The sequence below is a fragment of the Drosophila simulans genome, chromosome X (genome assembly GCF_016746395.2).
Source record: "Drosophila simulans strain w501 chromosome X, Prin_Dsim_3.1, whole genome shotgun sequence".
Classification (NCBI taxonomy): domain Eukaryota; kingdom Metazoa; phylum Arthropoda; class Insecta; order Diptera; family Drosophilidae; genus Drosophila; species Drosophila simulans.
Window position 1 is genome coordinate 5,360,537 of NC_052525.2, and position 14,712 is coordinate 5,375,248.

General features: G+C 44.7%; 2 protein-coding genes across 5 annotated transcripts; one reads left to right on the top strand and one right to left on the bottom strand.

The window, feature by feature from the left end:
- Nucleotides 1-2,834: 2,834 nt before the first annotated feature.
- LOC6725195 (sorting nexin-27) lies at nucleotides 2,835-14,455 on the bottom strand. 3 transcript variants are annotated; one of them, XM_002106182.4, is made up of 6 exons: nucleotides 13,484-14,455; nucleotides 4,598-4,700; nucleotides 4,456-4,538; nucleotides 3,551-4,386; nucleotides 3,305-3,483; nucleotides 2,835-3,052 (listed from the first exon to the last, which is right to left on the bottom strand). In XM_002106182.4, the coding sequence occupies exons 1-6, from the start codon at nucleotides 13,807-13,809 to the stop codon at nucleotides 2,984-2,986; spliced, it is 1,596 nt and encodes a 531-aa protein (XP_002106218.1). In that variant the 5' UTR covers nucleotides 13,810-14,455; the 3' UTR covers nucleotides 2,835-2,983. The 3 variants fall into 3 exon arrangements, with proteins under 3 accessions (XP_002106218.1, XP_016038224.2, XP_039152989.1); XM_016172939.3 differs by lacking the exon at nucleotides 13,484-14,455 and adding an exon at nucleotides 4,780-4,892; XM_039297055.2 differs by lacking the exon at nucleotides 13,484-14,455 and adding an exon at nucleotides 4,819-4,856.
- Nucleotides 7,491-11,308, top strand: LOC6725196. 2 transcript variants are annotated; one of them, XM_002106183.4, is made up of 2 exons: nucleotides 7,491-10,174; nucleotides 10,430-11,308. In XM_002106183.4, exons 1-2 carry the CDS (start codon nucleotides 9,223-9,225, stop codon nucleotides 10,873-10,875), a joined length of 1,398 nt encoding a protein of 465 aa, XP_002106219.3. In that variant the 5' UTR covers nucleotides 7,491-9,222; the 3' UTR covers nucleotides 10,876-11,308. The 2 variants fall into 2 exon arrangements, with proteins under 2 accessions (XP_002106219.3, XP_039152990.1); XM_039297056.1 differs by having other exon boundaries at nucleotides 7,495-10,180; nucleotides 10,430-10,549.
- Nucleotides 14,456-14,712: the final 257 nt, after the last annotated feature.

The window sequence follows — 14,712 nt, forward strand, 5'->3', positions numbered from 1 at the left end:
ACCTGATAAGGTAAACCAAACCAACCCAGCCACCCACATCCAACTGCCCCCCGCTTGCTCCGCAAATTGATAATCTCACGGTGCGGAATGCCACAACTAATTCGCAATATTGTTTAACAAATTGCACTCATAAATTGTCTAGAGTGCGCAAATATTTGACGATTGAACTATATTTATGATCATTGCCACGGGAAAGGGTAGAAATGTGGATGGGTACGGTTGTAACTAGAAAAAGTAACCGACTACCGGTTAAATATAGAAATATCTCAATTTATGTGTAATTTTAGTAGTTAAATTCAAATAATTATCTTGGAAATACGCTGAATATATCTTTTGTGTGGCCACCATAGCCTGTTGCCACTGTACCGCAGACTGAATCACATATTAGAGACGGTAATAAACCGATTTAGTGAAACACAAAAAAAACAGGCATAAGTTTACAGCTTCTGATAAACCCAGTACAGTGGAACTAATCGCTGAAATGTATTAAAAACTAACTAACTAACTAACTAACTAATTGCAAATACCCAGTTGCGATGGCGAATCAATAAACACCTTTAGACGCCTCGTTTGAAAATTAATAAACAGGTAAATAATTGTCATGCAATTCGCGATTCAAAGTCAGCGCCAAAGTTGGTCAACTCTCGAATTATGTGCGAGTAATTTCAATAAGCCAATAAATAGTACTGTTTTTGCCATGGCTATCTGATGAGTACACTCAATCTTAAGTTGATTTAGGTGAGCAAAAAAGATACAAGTAATACAAACCACTAAATAAGAGAAAATCGTTTCGCACAATAAATGATTTGAGTAATTTTGAAAAGGGGAAAAATGCAATTTGCTTTTATTATGCTTGTTTTCGATAAATTTGTTAAATTTGTTCATTTAGTTTAGTTGTACACTTAAACGTTTGATGAATGTTCCAGTTCACATACGCATTTATCTATTTACTATTCGCCGAGCTGTGTTTGTTGTCGTATTAAATGTGTTTAGAAAACATTGATAATGTCTATCGTAATTTTTAAGGAATGCATCTTCTTGTTAGCGTATGTATATACTTTCTCGATATATGTGGCTTCTATATGCTTTCGCGATCCCCGAGACGCCCAACACATTTTTTTGTTTGCTCAACAGCCACGAGACACAGAAAGAATAATCAAATAAACAACAAGAGAGTTAGTTGCATAGTATTATTAATTATTATATGGAATACACACAAATCTAAACTAAGCGCTTGCTACATGTAAATGGCCAAAAAAAAGGGACAAAAAAAATAATAAGAAGGAAAGCGAGAGAGAGTTATAATAATAAACATAAGTGTAAATTCACATTAACGTAGGACTATAACTAAACATAATAAATACATTACGAGAGATTAACAAATCCAATACAGATACGAACGAGATATGGAATCAATTAAATAATATATGTGTAAAATTAATCATAATAATCGTGTAAATTGTAAATATCACAAGCAGACGTCACTTGCATCGTTGATAAATGTATGCGTATATGCCATTCTATAATTATGCGGATGTGTAATTATGTTATGCCTTAAATCGTGTGAAAATGTTTAGGTTGCTTAGGTCTGGGATTTTCCTAATGTGATTTCTTGTGGTTTTCCGGCGTGAAGGGAAAAAGCTCAGCTGTTGTGCCTCTCTTTCGTGCGCCAGCCTGCCGTCTCTTTCTACGCTACTTTTGAGTTCGCCTTTGAGTTGACTTTAGTTGAGTTGCTTATTTAGTTTTGAGTCTCGCTTTTGCATTTGTTCAATAACTATTAACGTTACCTTATATTTAACTAACAATTTCTATAGAAAGTTTCGAATGAGTACAATATTTTCAACATTTCATCGCATTAGTTATCTGGTAGATTTATATTGTTTCGTTTAGCATTTGCTTGGTGCCAACCCGCTTTTCTTTTGCTGATCTCTGATTTCTGATCTCTGATTTCTGATCTCTTGCGTTTCAGTTGAGTTCGATCTGGGCCTTCCTACGTACATACAAATAAATAAATGATCAATGTCTGTTGATTTGTTTGCTAAACATTTATGCATATGTATATATATATGATGTATATTTGTGTATAATTAAAATTGACTTTTTACAATTCATTATTTCAAAGATCTCCCTTAGCCGCTGCTTTCCTATGAGCAAAAAATATACAAACACAAACGGAACGAAGGGTATTTGGAAAAGTACGAATTAAATATTACGCTGAGGTTGGCTTAAATATACTCTTTTATATATTTTTGTTTGTTTGTTTGTTTGTTGCTTTTGTTTTGTTTTGTTTATAATGTACGCATGTCTGTGAGTGGTGTGTAATATATATATCTATATTGTATAATGAGAATCGTCGGTTCTGCTTGATCTAAATTGGTGCCTGTGTTTGCTCTATGTGCTAAGTGCCGAAAACATTTGAAACATTTTTGTTGCTGCTGTTAACATTTTCCAACTTCGTCCAACCACCGGACCAGACGACCATCCCATTCCATCCCTTCCCATCCCATTCCATTCCATCCCATCCGCATCCCAAACTGGAGCATCGAGAGCCAAGGCGATTGCAATTGCTTGTGAATGTACAAATTATATAAATGTATATATATATCAGTGCCAAATATACTTTACAATATATGTGGGTGAGGCATTCGGTGCAGCAGTGGGCCAGCACGAATCTGAGTGCACAGTTTCCGGAGGCCCGACAACTGACCAGCCGGAATATGGCAAGCTAACCGAAGGAGATGTGGTGTGTGGACTCAGAGGCGGAGTATTCGGCAGTTCGGTTTCCCCCACCAACGAGCCACTAACGAACAATGTGCAATGCCTCGGCCCGCCTGGTGATGCTCGGTATGGAACTGGGTTGCTTAGTCTGCCCCTCCTGCCGTCGACGCCGTCGCTGCTGCTCTTTCTGCTCCTTCTGCTCCACTGGCTCCTGCTCGTGCTCCTGCTCCTGGGCCTGCTCCTCCTGCAGCACCTTCCGCCTTCCCTAGTCGCCGCTGTCCTCCCACTTGCGCTCCTCCATGATGCGATCAAAGCAGTCCGCAAGGAATGCATGCTGCAGGATGGAAAACAATATTAATTAAATGCAATTCACATGGGAGTGAATGGAGGGACTTGTGGCTTATATAGTGTGCAGTTGACCTCTCTAAATTACATTCCTAATCAACGAGACAATTGTTTGCCAATTAATTATGTCGTGTGCCTCACACAAAGGTAATTAACCGAAATACTCCAAGTTCAATCTACCATAAACTCTAAGGCTATACTATATGCACTATATATTGCACTTTTCCACATCCCAACTTACATATGGCGTGTAGACTTTGACCCAACGTGCTGGCTTATCTGGACGATTGTACTGAAAGCAGAATGACATGGACTCCTCGTCGCTCTCGGAGCGCGTGATGCTGTCCCAGGTCAGCTCGACCATTTGCGCCTCCAGCGAGCCATCCTCACGGCAGGCGTGCAGCCGAAAGCTCTTCATGCCTGTGAAGAAACGAGAGTTGTAACTAGATTGCGTTGAATAGGGGCGTTTCTAAATACGATTACTCACCCACGGCGGGCACAACGTGTCCCTCCTTGCGACTATCACAGGAGCAGTGGGGAAAGACGACGTCTCCGTATCCTGGCAGTGTGCGGGCCAAGGCCAGATAGTCGCCCGCCTTCTTGGCGTCCTGCAGCGCCTTCAGCTCGTACAGGCGACCATCGGCGCGGATATTGCCGCGATTCACCTCGTCGACCGCCTGATAGAAGATGAAGCGGCCAGCCTGTTCGCCGTCCGGCAGCGTCAGCTCCTTGGCCACCGAGAAGAGCCAGCGACGAACGCATAGGCAGGTGGATGAGGCCGTGCTGTAGTTCTGCACGTACAGCTGATGTGGAATCTCGTGCGGCTGCAGCTTCCGCTCAAAGTTGTACTCGACGATCTCGAACAGGTAGAAATACTGCTGCGTGTAGGCGGTGAGATTGGCGCGCTGCACCAGAATCTCCCACACCACCTGGGCATTGGAGGACTTCTTCACCGACACGGTGCTCACTTCGTGATCGGGCAGCATCACCTTAATGTCCACCGGCGACGCGGATATATCATCCTCGGTGTCGGTGAGAAAGTCCTGAACAGCATCGCTCTCGGCAATCACCCGCACAGCGCACACTTTCTCCAGATACTGCTCCAGACCGCGGCGCCTCGTGTCCAGCTGCTGTTCGCTCAGCTGGAAGGGCCACTTGCCGGGCAGCTTGGGGAAGTTGAAGCCGGAGAACTCCTTGCGCAGCAGCGAGTGCAGGTTCGCAAACTCCCGATAGCGACGCGAACAGAGCTGCCTTCCAGCCATGTGTATATTGAAGACAATGTACCGCTCGCCATTCCGATTCACGATCCCATAGTCCGGTATGCTGAACAGGGGATAGCATATATGTATATTGATTATCCATTTAATAACTTTTGTTGAGCGGCAACTTTACCTAATGGGCAGCGAGCGCTTGTCCGAGTAATCGATGTAGGAGTAGCCGCTCTGATCCTCCTGCGGCTCCAGTCGATCGGCCTCCTGTTGTGTGGTATTAGTGTGTTATGTTTGTTATTACATAAAGTGTATTTTGAACTCACCTGCTGTGTCACCGATATCACCGTCAGAGTTAGGCAGTCACCGCCGGATTTGATCAGATCTACGACCTGTTTATGTGTGGCTCCCTCGACGCTGACGCCATTTCTGCAATTAAATGGAGAAAAGCATTAAAACATTAGTTTGTTTTTTTGATGGCAGTATAGGAGCTATAGGGAAACCCAACCGAAGACAACGTTTCTCTAAGGCAGTCAACTGCGCATACTGAACGGAATGAAAGGGCAGCATTTCGAAGGAGTTTGAATGGAATCGGTGCTGAACGATCGTCGTTGGCGAATTAAAGGCGTTGCCATCGAGCACAGATCCATTTAAGCGAAAATAACAACAGTGGGAGCCCAGAGATAGCGTCGATAATGGATGCATTGACATCGCAGTGGCGTTGATAAGACGGCGACTCTGGATGGCCGATGGATTGGCGTCTCATCGATGCGGGTCAGGTTGGAATCCACTCATTGTATCTATCTAGGAGCGATGCTCTCGAACTTGAAGGTTGATAGGCAGAGAAACGCTTGAGGGGATCATTTTAGTGATAAGCACTTGAATTGAAATGAGTTACAAATTACAAGAATAAATCTGACAATCGAATAGGGGGAATGCCACAATTAATGAATTGGAACGACAACAAATGGCAGCAATGCTATTTACACCACCCTCGAATCCGCATTAAGTGAATCAAGTTGATAGCAATGAAATGGGCACAACCAAAGGCCTTGGATATGGGCAGCTCCCAGTCTTCTTCCTCGATTTCCTTCACTTCGCCGGAGAAGGAGGCGTCTTCCGGCTTGCAATCCCATGCCATCCGTAAGTAAAGTAAAGTGAGTGAATAAATAAATCGCTGCAGATATCGCCGCACATTGTGACGCACTGGTGGAATGGTTGAAAAGCTCCCGAGGCTCGCAGCATGACTCACATAGCGACATGTCAGAAATCCAGAAATCGGGGGCCAATCAGCCGGAGTGGTGGAGTGCTGGAGTAGCAAGGGGGAAGATGGAAGGAGATGTGGAGGAGAGTTCAGTGCAGGAGACTGAAACTGAATCTGAAACTGAAACCTAAACCAAGACGCGACGACTCTGTGCTCCGGAAACCTGTTTGCCAGCCACTTGGTAAAAATAGTTAAGAAATACAGCAACGCTACAAAAAACAAGACGGAAACACAATAAAGCAGAAAAGATCACAACGAAAAGAGCAGCGCACAAAGCGATCTATGCATTTATTTATAGGCGAATGCAAATGCCTTTCCCACTTAATTGTGAGGCGAATGTATTTTTTTTTCGCTTACGAGCGACTGTATCATTTTCCATTAATTGTCCAAGCTTTTTTTTAAAAAAAAAAGAAGAGTATATATAAAACCAAAGGGAAGAGTAGCTTGCTTGCAAATTTGCGCACAGTGGGACAGGTGGCGCCGCACAGTGGGTGCACACCACCCACAAAGTGTTGGCAAGTGGCATGTGAAGCAACATATGGGCGCTATATGTACTATATATTGCCTTATTCCCAAGAGCATTTCATATCGATTGACATACACGTTTTATTAACTTTTTAGTTACTTGTAGTACCATCCAGCATACCCTCACCTAGGGTATCTGCAGAGCTGATACGCCGCAGCAACTGTCTTGGACAAATACTAATGGGATGCCTATATTCATTTCGTTCAATGTTTATTCGCGATTTGTGTGCATTTCCCTACAGCACTAATTGGACATGGTAATGCGACTGGTGTGTGGAGCGTTTCGTTACTACGGCGCATGCAATTGTTTAAGTCCAGCAAATCGAATAAATATTTGCCGGCCAGCGAACAAATAATAAAATCCGAAATGTTTACACACGAAATTTGAATAGTTGAGGGCGAAATGAAAAGATAATTCGCACATATAGGCCATGCAGAGTGGATTTCGAATATCTAAAAATAGGCAGCGAAATGTGAAGAGCAAATAATAATGCCCAATATAATACATTCAACTATATATATATTTGTGTATATGCAATGGGAATGGAACAAAGCTGGCGCCTGCATTCCACGTTTGTATCTAATTCACCTTGGACAGACCACGTATGTTGTACTCCGCCTGCAAGTGAAATGTAATTCCATTAACGGGCATGGAAATCGAAAATTAATTAAGCCCAACAGGAATCCGGCGCGAAGGACCAGACATGAGTGCTTAACAAGTGTCCTTCCATTGCTTAATTCTCGTTTTCAGTTTCAGTTTCTGTTTCTGTTTGATGTGCCTCACCGATCCAATGGCTACTCCCAGTCCCATACCCATTACCACTTCCCACATCCCACATCCATTCCTCGTCGGGTTTATTTCTGGCTTAGTTTGGTCCGCATGAAGCCGAAAAGTGAAACCTGAAAACATGAAAACCTGAAACCGCCACCAAAACTCCTCGGTCTCTGCTCTCGGGCGCTCTAGGAAATGCGGAAATGTGGGCCAGCCAGTCCGTCAGTCCGCCAGTCAGTCAGCTAGTCAGGCAACCAAGCCGCAACCACATCGACATCCCATCGCCCGTGGCCCATGGCCCATGCCCCGCACTTCCCATTCCACTCAATCCAAGTCGATCCAGTGACGTAAATCTATTGATTATTGTCGGGGCATATGCCACAGACCAGCAGCAACAACATTGACACAGAACCCAACCGCAAACACAAATTCGTGGCAGCATAAAAACAAAAAAACTAAAGGTCTCGATTCGTGGATACCCCATGAATACTTCATTGAGTTGGTCAAAGTGTTGAGATCTGTGCTCTATATCTTTTGAGAATCAGATCATATATTTTAGTTAAAAACTCTTATTCAACATTGCTCATGTTGCATGCCTGCTTCCAAGTTGCAAGTAGTTACTTTTTTGGGTACCACACAAGTCCACACAACACACACACTTTGGCTCACATGTGCTGGCTACAAATCAGCTAATGACCCTTCAATAACTCAAGCCATATGCCACAGAAACATTAGAGCCTTGTGTGGCAAGTTCGAGCTGGGAAATTGTCTGCCACTTGCGTGCTTAAAGGCTTCTTAACACTCAATTTAGTTTCGGCCCAAGAAGATGAACTTTAAATTGTTTGCCTTAACTTGTACATACGAAACTCCATGGATGGTGCAAGTATATAGTATATAGTTATAGTGTGTCGCAAATACCTTGGGAGTAATAGGATGAAAGGCCAGGAGTTGGAAACAGCGAGGAGCAAATAAAAAGTGAAGGAAATTTCCGGCTCAAGATGCAATTGTTCCTCTGCGTTTCAATCAAGTTCCTTTTCTTTTTATTGTTTGCAATGCCTGCAAAGTTGTTCTACGTATTCTACGAATGGATTTTTTCGTGTATCTTGTTATGCACTGAAAGAAACTGCTGGAAATTGCAATTTGCAACGTTCAGATAAGCTTTTTTTAAGGCCTACGAATGTCACGTTCAACAGCGATTTATTGCTATATTTACCTAAATGTTTATATTTTGTGCACTTTTGCGTTGACATGACTGTTTTTTTTTTCTTTTGAACTGCTTGGCAAGCTGAAAATAGTTCATAATCCCCATTGATTGAGTCCCACAACCTTAGAACAGCCCCGACCCACGCACGACCGACCCCTCCCCCTCCTCCCACAACCAAGTACAATGTTAAGTGGACTGAGGAGACGGCCAAGTGCACGCCGAGCACAAAAGCTGCAGAATGTGGAATATGGCCAAAAGGACTGACTGTCTGTCTGTCTGTCTGTCTGGGGTGCTCAATTATGTGATGTATCCAGAAGTATCCATTCAGTGCTCTCCTCCTGCTCTCAAAGGAGCAGTCGCAAAAGGGCGATTCATCAAACCCACTTCCGGATTAATCCTGCCATTCAGGGATCAACGAACCCATTCCTGCCGACGCATCCAAGTTCACTTCCCAAGTGCATTACTTGGTTGCCCCTTTCAGATGGGCAGAAGAAGTTGAACAACTTCCAATTATCATCATACGACACACGTAATTGATGGCCCATTTTCCTGTTGAAATGAATTAGGTTTCATATACATACACACATATATGAGTTAATTCAGTCAACAAAGTTGAGACGTAGCAAACGCAAATTGTCCAAGGAATTTATTTATTCAATTTGAATGGACAACAAACAACAACAAGTGGGGGTGTGAAACTTTCGCCGCTGCAAATGTGGGTTAAATTCGCAGGCAAGTTGCGTTTTCATTCGGCAAAAGTTTACTATTTTTAATTGCCCAATGTTGCTCAGTTTGTGTTTATCCCAAACTTGAAGATAATAATGTACTTTGTGTTTGTTCAAGTTCAATTTCAAGACAAACAGAGAGATGATAACCTTTCAATGATTGATGTGCACAAGAAATCTGGGGATTCCCTTGAAATAATATTTATACCAATCGAAGCTCCTTGCCCTCAAGATCTAGTTCGTGTGCCTGGAACCAGTCAGCACTTGGAAAGTGCAATCATCAGCACTTTTTTGGGCCAACAAAGAAATGACCATTCCAGAAACTTATCCGGACCAATCAGTGCGAACTTGGATCCACTTGAGATTCAATGGCTAATCTAATCGCTGTGTAGCCTGCACTATACCTGCGCTCCAGTTCTTTGTGCCAGCAGTTAGTCCAGCGATTCAAGAGCGATTGAACGATGGCCAGAAAGCGAGCACTGGGTACCCAACTGCCGCTCCTCGCGCTAGGCGGCCTACTCATCCTGGGATTGGCCATAGTCGATTCCCTGGAGTGCTATGCCTGCGACTCCGCCGAGGATTCGGAGTGTGCCACCCGACCGGGTCAGCAGCTGGAAGTGGAGGAGTGCCAGCAGACGGGCGACGAGTGTGTCACCTCCATATCGGCGGGATTAACGCGACGCGGCTGCCTGGCGCGGCTGTATCCTAATGGCTACTGTGCCGCTCCATGTGACCGGTGCAATACGAGCCTGTGCAATCGGCACGTTTATCCCGCGGATCGATTGCGCTGCTATCAGTGCAGCGGATCGGATTGCATCGATGTGGCCAGTCGGCCGCAGTATCTGCTGCCGTGTCCGGTCTACCGGGAGGATGACAGGTGCTACACGAACGTAGTCCACTTATCCAACACCCTGCGCGGCTGTGAGCACACCAATTTGCCGACAACCTGTCCGCACGTCTGCCTGAAGTGCAATTACAACGGTTGCAATGCGGAGAAGACCGTCACGGAATCGCGCTGCCTTCAGTGCACCCACAATCGATTGGCCCCCAATCCGGACTGCCTGCGCGACCAGGATCCACAGGCGGCGCCGGAGGAGGAGCAGCCCAAGTGCTCGTTGAGCAACTCAACTGTGACGCACTGCGTCAACAAGGTGATGTACGGGCACAGGGAGAACTGCTTCAGCTACCGCAACACCCAGACGGAGGTCCTCCAGAGGGGCTGCTCCACCGCCATGGGATTCTATCCCACCGGCGAGCTAACCGAGTGCCACGGCGAATTCTGCAACGCCAATTGCCAGGACATTGTCTGCGCCGCCTGCAACTCCACCGCGAATCCTGGCTGCCGTGCTGGCCGCAATTTGCCAACGGAAAAGTGCGCAGCGGGCACCACGGCCTGCTATTCTTGCGAGCAAGGTTAGGGTGAGTGGGGAATCTCGACCAGGAATGGCCCACTCAAACTGTCCGTTATTCATTTGGAAATAAAACTTGTTAAGCATTTCTTCCGGGAATTTTAGTTGAATTGTCATTCATCCTTGATTAAAGTTGGTCATCTTTAATAAAGTTGAATAATGTAACAATTTTGCTATTAAACAAGATCTTAAGTCCTTTTTTTACGGATATCAACGCTTGAGAAACCCTTGTTTACCTATTTCTCTCTTACAATCCCAGATACCTTCCTGCGACGTGGCTGTGCGGATGCGAATTTTGCACCCGCTGCCCTGGGCGAAAGTTGCCAGTTGTGCCGCGATGCGGATGGCTGCAATCGCTTCTCCGTCCGGAGCTGCTACCGCTGCAATGCCCAGGACCAGGATGCGGACTGTGCGGCCATGGACCTGCCCACGGCAATGACGACCAGCAATTGCTCCAGTCCCACGGAACTGTGCGTGAGCACGGTGGTCAGCCGATTGGACGGGATATATACGGTGCGCGGATGCGAGGGTCAGGTGCCGGAGTGTTCCGCCAATGATCCGTACTGTGTCCGCTGCAACGGAAGTCTGTGCAACGATGCACCCACTCTCTGGCGCCAAACGCAACTCGATGTGGCTACGGATCAGCAATTGCCGCCTAGCTGGTGGTCACTCCTCCAGTACTGGTGGTCCAGGAAAATCCGATAAGCAGCCATTACATGGGTGGGTGGTCGACGAACGTAGCGTCGATAACTGATTAATGGGCGTGGCCAGGGGGCGGATGTGTTTGGCCGGAGGTAATGAAGCGAGCGAAACGCCCCCGCAAAATCGGGCAAACAAAAGCACGCGGATAAACAAGCTACGGATTATTGCTGCTCATTGAAAGTACGGATTCCATAAACAAGGATTACATATTGTGTTTCATTGATCATTCATTTCAAATTGTTTCTATTTAAGAGATTTCTATACGTTTAATGTTTACATACTTTGTATTATTGCATGCTTTAGAAATTTAGAATTTAGTTTTAAGAGCTTGAACCCAGTTTCCATCCAAATATATTCATATTTTTGATAAATTTCAGCAGGTTTATGTTATCAAATATCCCGTAAAGTGAGCACAAATATATTAGCGGAATTTAAGCGCTTGGTTCCAGTTGAAAACTGGTTCGCAAGGCGGAAACTAAATGCAAATTTGTTTGCTTTTGCTTTCTGCTTTTTTGCATTTCGCTTGCCCTCTGCAGTTTGTGCTTTCTTGTTGCTTTTGCTTTGCTTGTGCTTTGCTTTCTGCTTTTGTTAGCTCACGCGCAGCCGAATTATAACGGACGTCGTCGTTGTTGTTGTTATTTTCACTGATAATGAAATGATGGGCACTGCAAATAGCAACAACAAGCCGCATAATAGTCAAACCCCTCCCCTCCCCTGCTTTCATCCACGTCACTCATTCTATTTGCATTGGAAAAGTGTGGAAAATTTGCGAATTTTCCGTTGCCGACGAGGGAAGGTGACAATGATAATTAAGTTGCTGGGCGCTCTCCAGTGCGACGAAACTTTGGTAAAATTTATTAATTGAATTTTGCACCGAAAGCATACCGTATGCTGAGCTGTGCGCTAGAAAGGGAGAGCGAAACCGCACCCACTATGAAAACAAAATGAAACTACAAGAGTAACGAAGTACAGTGAACACCATGTGACTTTAAATTCAGTATGAAGAATTCAAATGAAGTATGAAGTCTTGTTAAAGATTGCACTGCAACATTTAGCATATAATATTATACTTTCTAAATTGAAACACCATTCATGCACTGTATCGAAAGCCCACTGTACATGAGTAATGAAATGAAATAAAATGATTGATGGACAGCCTCGAAGAGAAGAAAGGGAAAGAGCGAGAGCGAGGGATAGGGAAAAGAGGGATACGAGATATTCACTGATAACGGGTATCGAAACTAAAATGTCAAAAGATGCTAAACAAAAGCTTCGCCAGACAGGGACGCAAAATAGAGGCAACGAGCACCGGAGTGAAAGAAACAACACAATGCGAGAAAAAATAAATATAAGTGAGCATTTTAATTAGCCTGCATGCAATTGTGTTGGAATGAGTGTGTGTGTGTCCGTGTGTGTGTTGGTGCGGTGTGTCATAATATTATGCCATTCAAGAAAACATAGCAGAAAAAGGAGGAATAATAAGAGAGCACCTTTAGTTCAAATTAAAAAGGGGAAAATGTCAAAAGGGAATGTGATAGCCTCCATTAAACATCGTTTTTAGAAACGAAAACATTTTCATTCATCAAGCGAGAAAGTAATTGATAAATACGGTTCCCTTATCAACACGCTCCACTGACTCATATTTCTCCATCAGCGTATGTAGTTCCTTATTTTTGTGTTATTCGAACAGGAATTCCGAGAAAACGATAAGCCCCAAATATCATTTCATAACCAAAATGAAATACTAGCTTTGCAGAAAACGCGCCCTTATCTAATCGTACACGCTTATTTTGTTTTAATAATATATGTACATATATGAATTATAGGATATGTATGACCAATATAGCTCACATTCTTTTGGGGCTTTCTCGCTTTTTTAACCCAATTCGCGGTAGCAACCCTCTGAAATGTGTGGATAAATCCAGCAACAACCACCAACACACCAAGCAGGTAGCAGTGTTTATTGATATTCCCGGGCATTTCTGACCCACTACGAATTCACCTCCACTTCCAACTCCAACTTCAACACGCCCACAACAACCAACAAAAAAGTGGGCGGGGTCAGAGGTCGCACATGCAAGCCCTTCGTGGGGTTAACTTCGCTTACTTAACCCCCGGGGCACCCCCAAAAAAATACCAACACCATGAGCCATAAGCTTAAAGAGCTCACTCTTCAGATTGCCTTTTGAATTTTAACAAACTATGAGAGTTTTTTCTTCCACTCGGTGGCAAAATGAACTTCCTCGTGTTTCAAAAACTATTATTCAAGCTATAATTTGATAACAGGTAGGTATTAGTTAAACGTGTTTAACATCAAGTAACTTGTGCATATTTTCCCAATTAGTGAGTGTTGCACATGCCTTAAGTTGCAAATAGACGGAGTGGTCAAAAGCAGGTTTTCAACTCGCTTACAATGATTCTAAGGACTTTATGAAGTTGAAAGCAATTAAAGGTAAGTACGCAGCAGTTTGGGGATGAAAACTAGTTTAATGGATCACTGAATAGTTTCAAGCTCAGTTTGGAATGATGATACATCTGATAGTAGTGTGATATCAGCTCTTTAAGCTCCCAAAATATGCAAACTAGTCTATGTAAAGTGGGTGGTACTCACACTTCCAGGATCCGATCGCCCTTCTTGATGCCCGCCTTCTCGGCCGCCCCGTTCTCAAGGACGGCGCTCACGTGCTGAAGGGGGGCGTACAGCTCGCCGTTGATCGAGCGCAGTTGACCCCCCTCGGAAACTTGGCCGCGCACGTTGAAGCCGAAGCCCGTTTCCGTTTTGTAAATGGTGACGACACGGGGTCCATTCGCTGTGGTCACGCCTACGCCGACGCCCATGACGACCGCGCCGCCCCCACCGCCGCCCGATGATGCGGAGACCACGGCGCTGGCGGGTGTTGGGGCTGGGAGGGGATGGTTTTCGCCAACGATGCTCATTGCGCCGGTCGTTCGCTCTCGCTCGCACTCAGTGGTGGTGGCTGCTCTTCTGCCTCCACTTCCTCCACCGCACACCCCTCTCCACCTCCTCCTCCTCCGCCGCTACTGCTGCTGCTGCTGCGCCTCCGACGTTCCTGCTTTCCGCCTCACAGCAGCGCTGTGTTGTTTGCACAATATCTTTTGTTGTGTTGTGGTTATTTCGCTCTTTTATTTTGCGTAATGTTTTCTGCAACTTCTTTTCGGCACACACACACAGCACACAACACACACACACGTATAGAGACAGGCACCGCCACTTTTACTTTTTACGCTCCTCGCTCACTCCGCTTCACCACTGTGCGCTGTACTCCACCGAAACTCCTCTGACTCTTTCGCTCGCACACACACGCGCACACACCGAAAAAAAAATGTATTATTTATGTGGCTTATTTTAGTTAACACACGCCTGTGTTTTCGCTTCTTATTTTATTTTCGCGCTGCGCATTTTTGCTCTGTTAGTTGGTCTGTTCTGTGTGTTGATACTCGTAGCGTAGCCTTCCGATAACTTTGCGAGTATCGCAGTAACTGCCAGTCGATGTATCGCTGGCGTCCTATCGCACTGGCGGACCGATTGCGACTGAGCCATCGTGAGAGCCGATCAGCTGGCCGTTAATCGATAGCTATCGGTACTGTGCAACACTACTATCGCCGGTCGCGAGCGTGAGGAACGCATATATGAGCAGCCACAGTATATTTATTTAGTATATATTTAGTATATACTAAAGATAGTACATTATAGTAGTATATACTAAATATATACTCATTTAGTAATTAAGAAAATACCATACTGTATTTTAATCCGTTATTTTTCAAACCAGAATTCAAATACGAGAATGTAACGGTCCAATTTTTCACAGTTCGTAC

What these genes read in the sequence shown, in the direction of transcription:
- LOC6725196 (XM_002106183.4), top strand. Translation starts at nt 9,223, where the DNA reads ATGGCCAGAAAGCGAGCACTGGGTACCCAACTGCCGCTCCTCGCGCTA. An exon ending in CTGCTATTCTTGCGAGCAAG is followed by an intron (nt 10,175 to 10,429) that starts GTTAGGGTGAGT and finishes TTACAATCCCAG; the next exon opens with ATACCTTCCTGCGACGTGGC.
- LOC6725195 (XM_002106182.4), bottom strand. Translation starts at nt 13,809, where the DNA reads ATGAGCATCGTTGGCGAAAACCATCCCCTCCCAGCCCCAACACCCGCC. An exon ending in TGATATCGGTGACACAGCAG is followed by an intron (nt 4,539 to 4,597) that starts GTGAGTTCAAAA and finishes ACCACACAACAG; the next exon opens with GAGGCCGATCGACTGGAGCC. An exon ending in ACACGTTGTGCCCGCCGTGG is followed by an intron (nt 3,484 to 3,550) that starts GTGAGTAATCGT and finishes GTTTCTTCACAG; the next exon opens with GCATGAAGAGCTTTCGGCTG.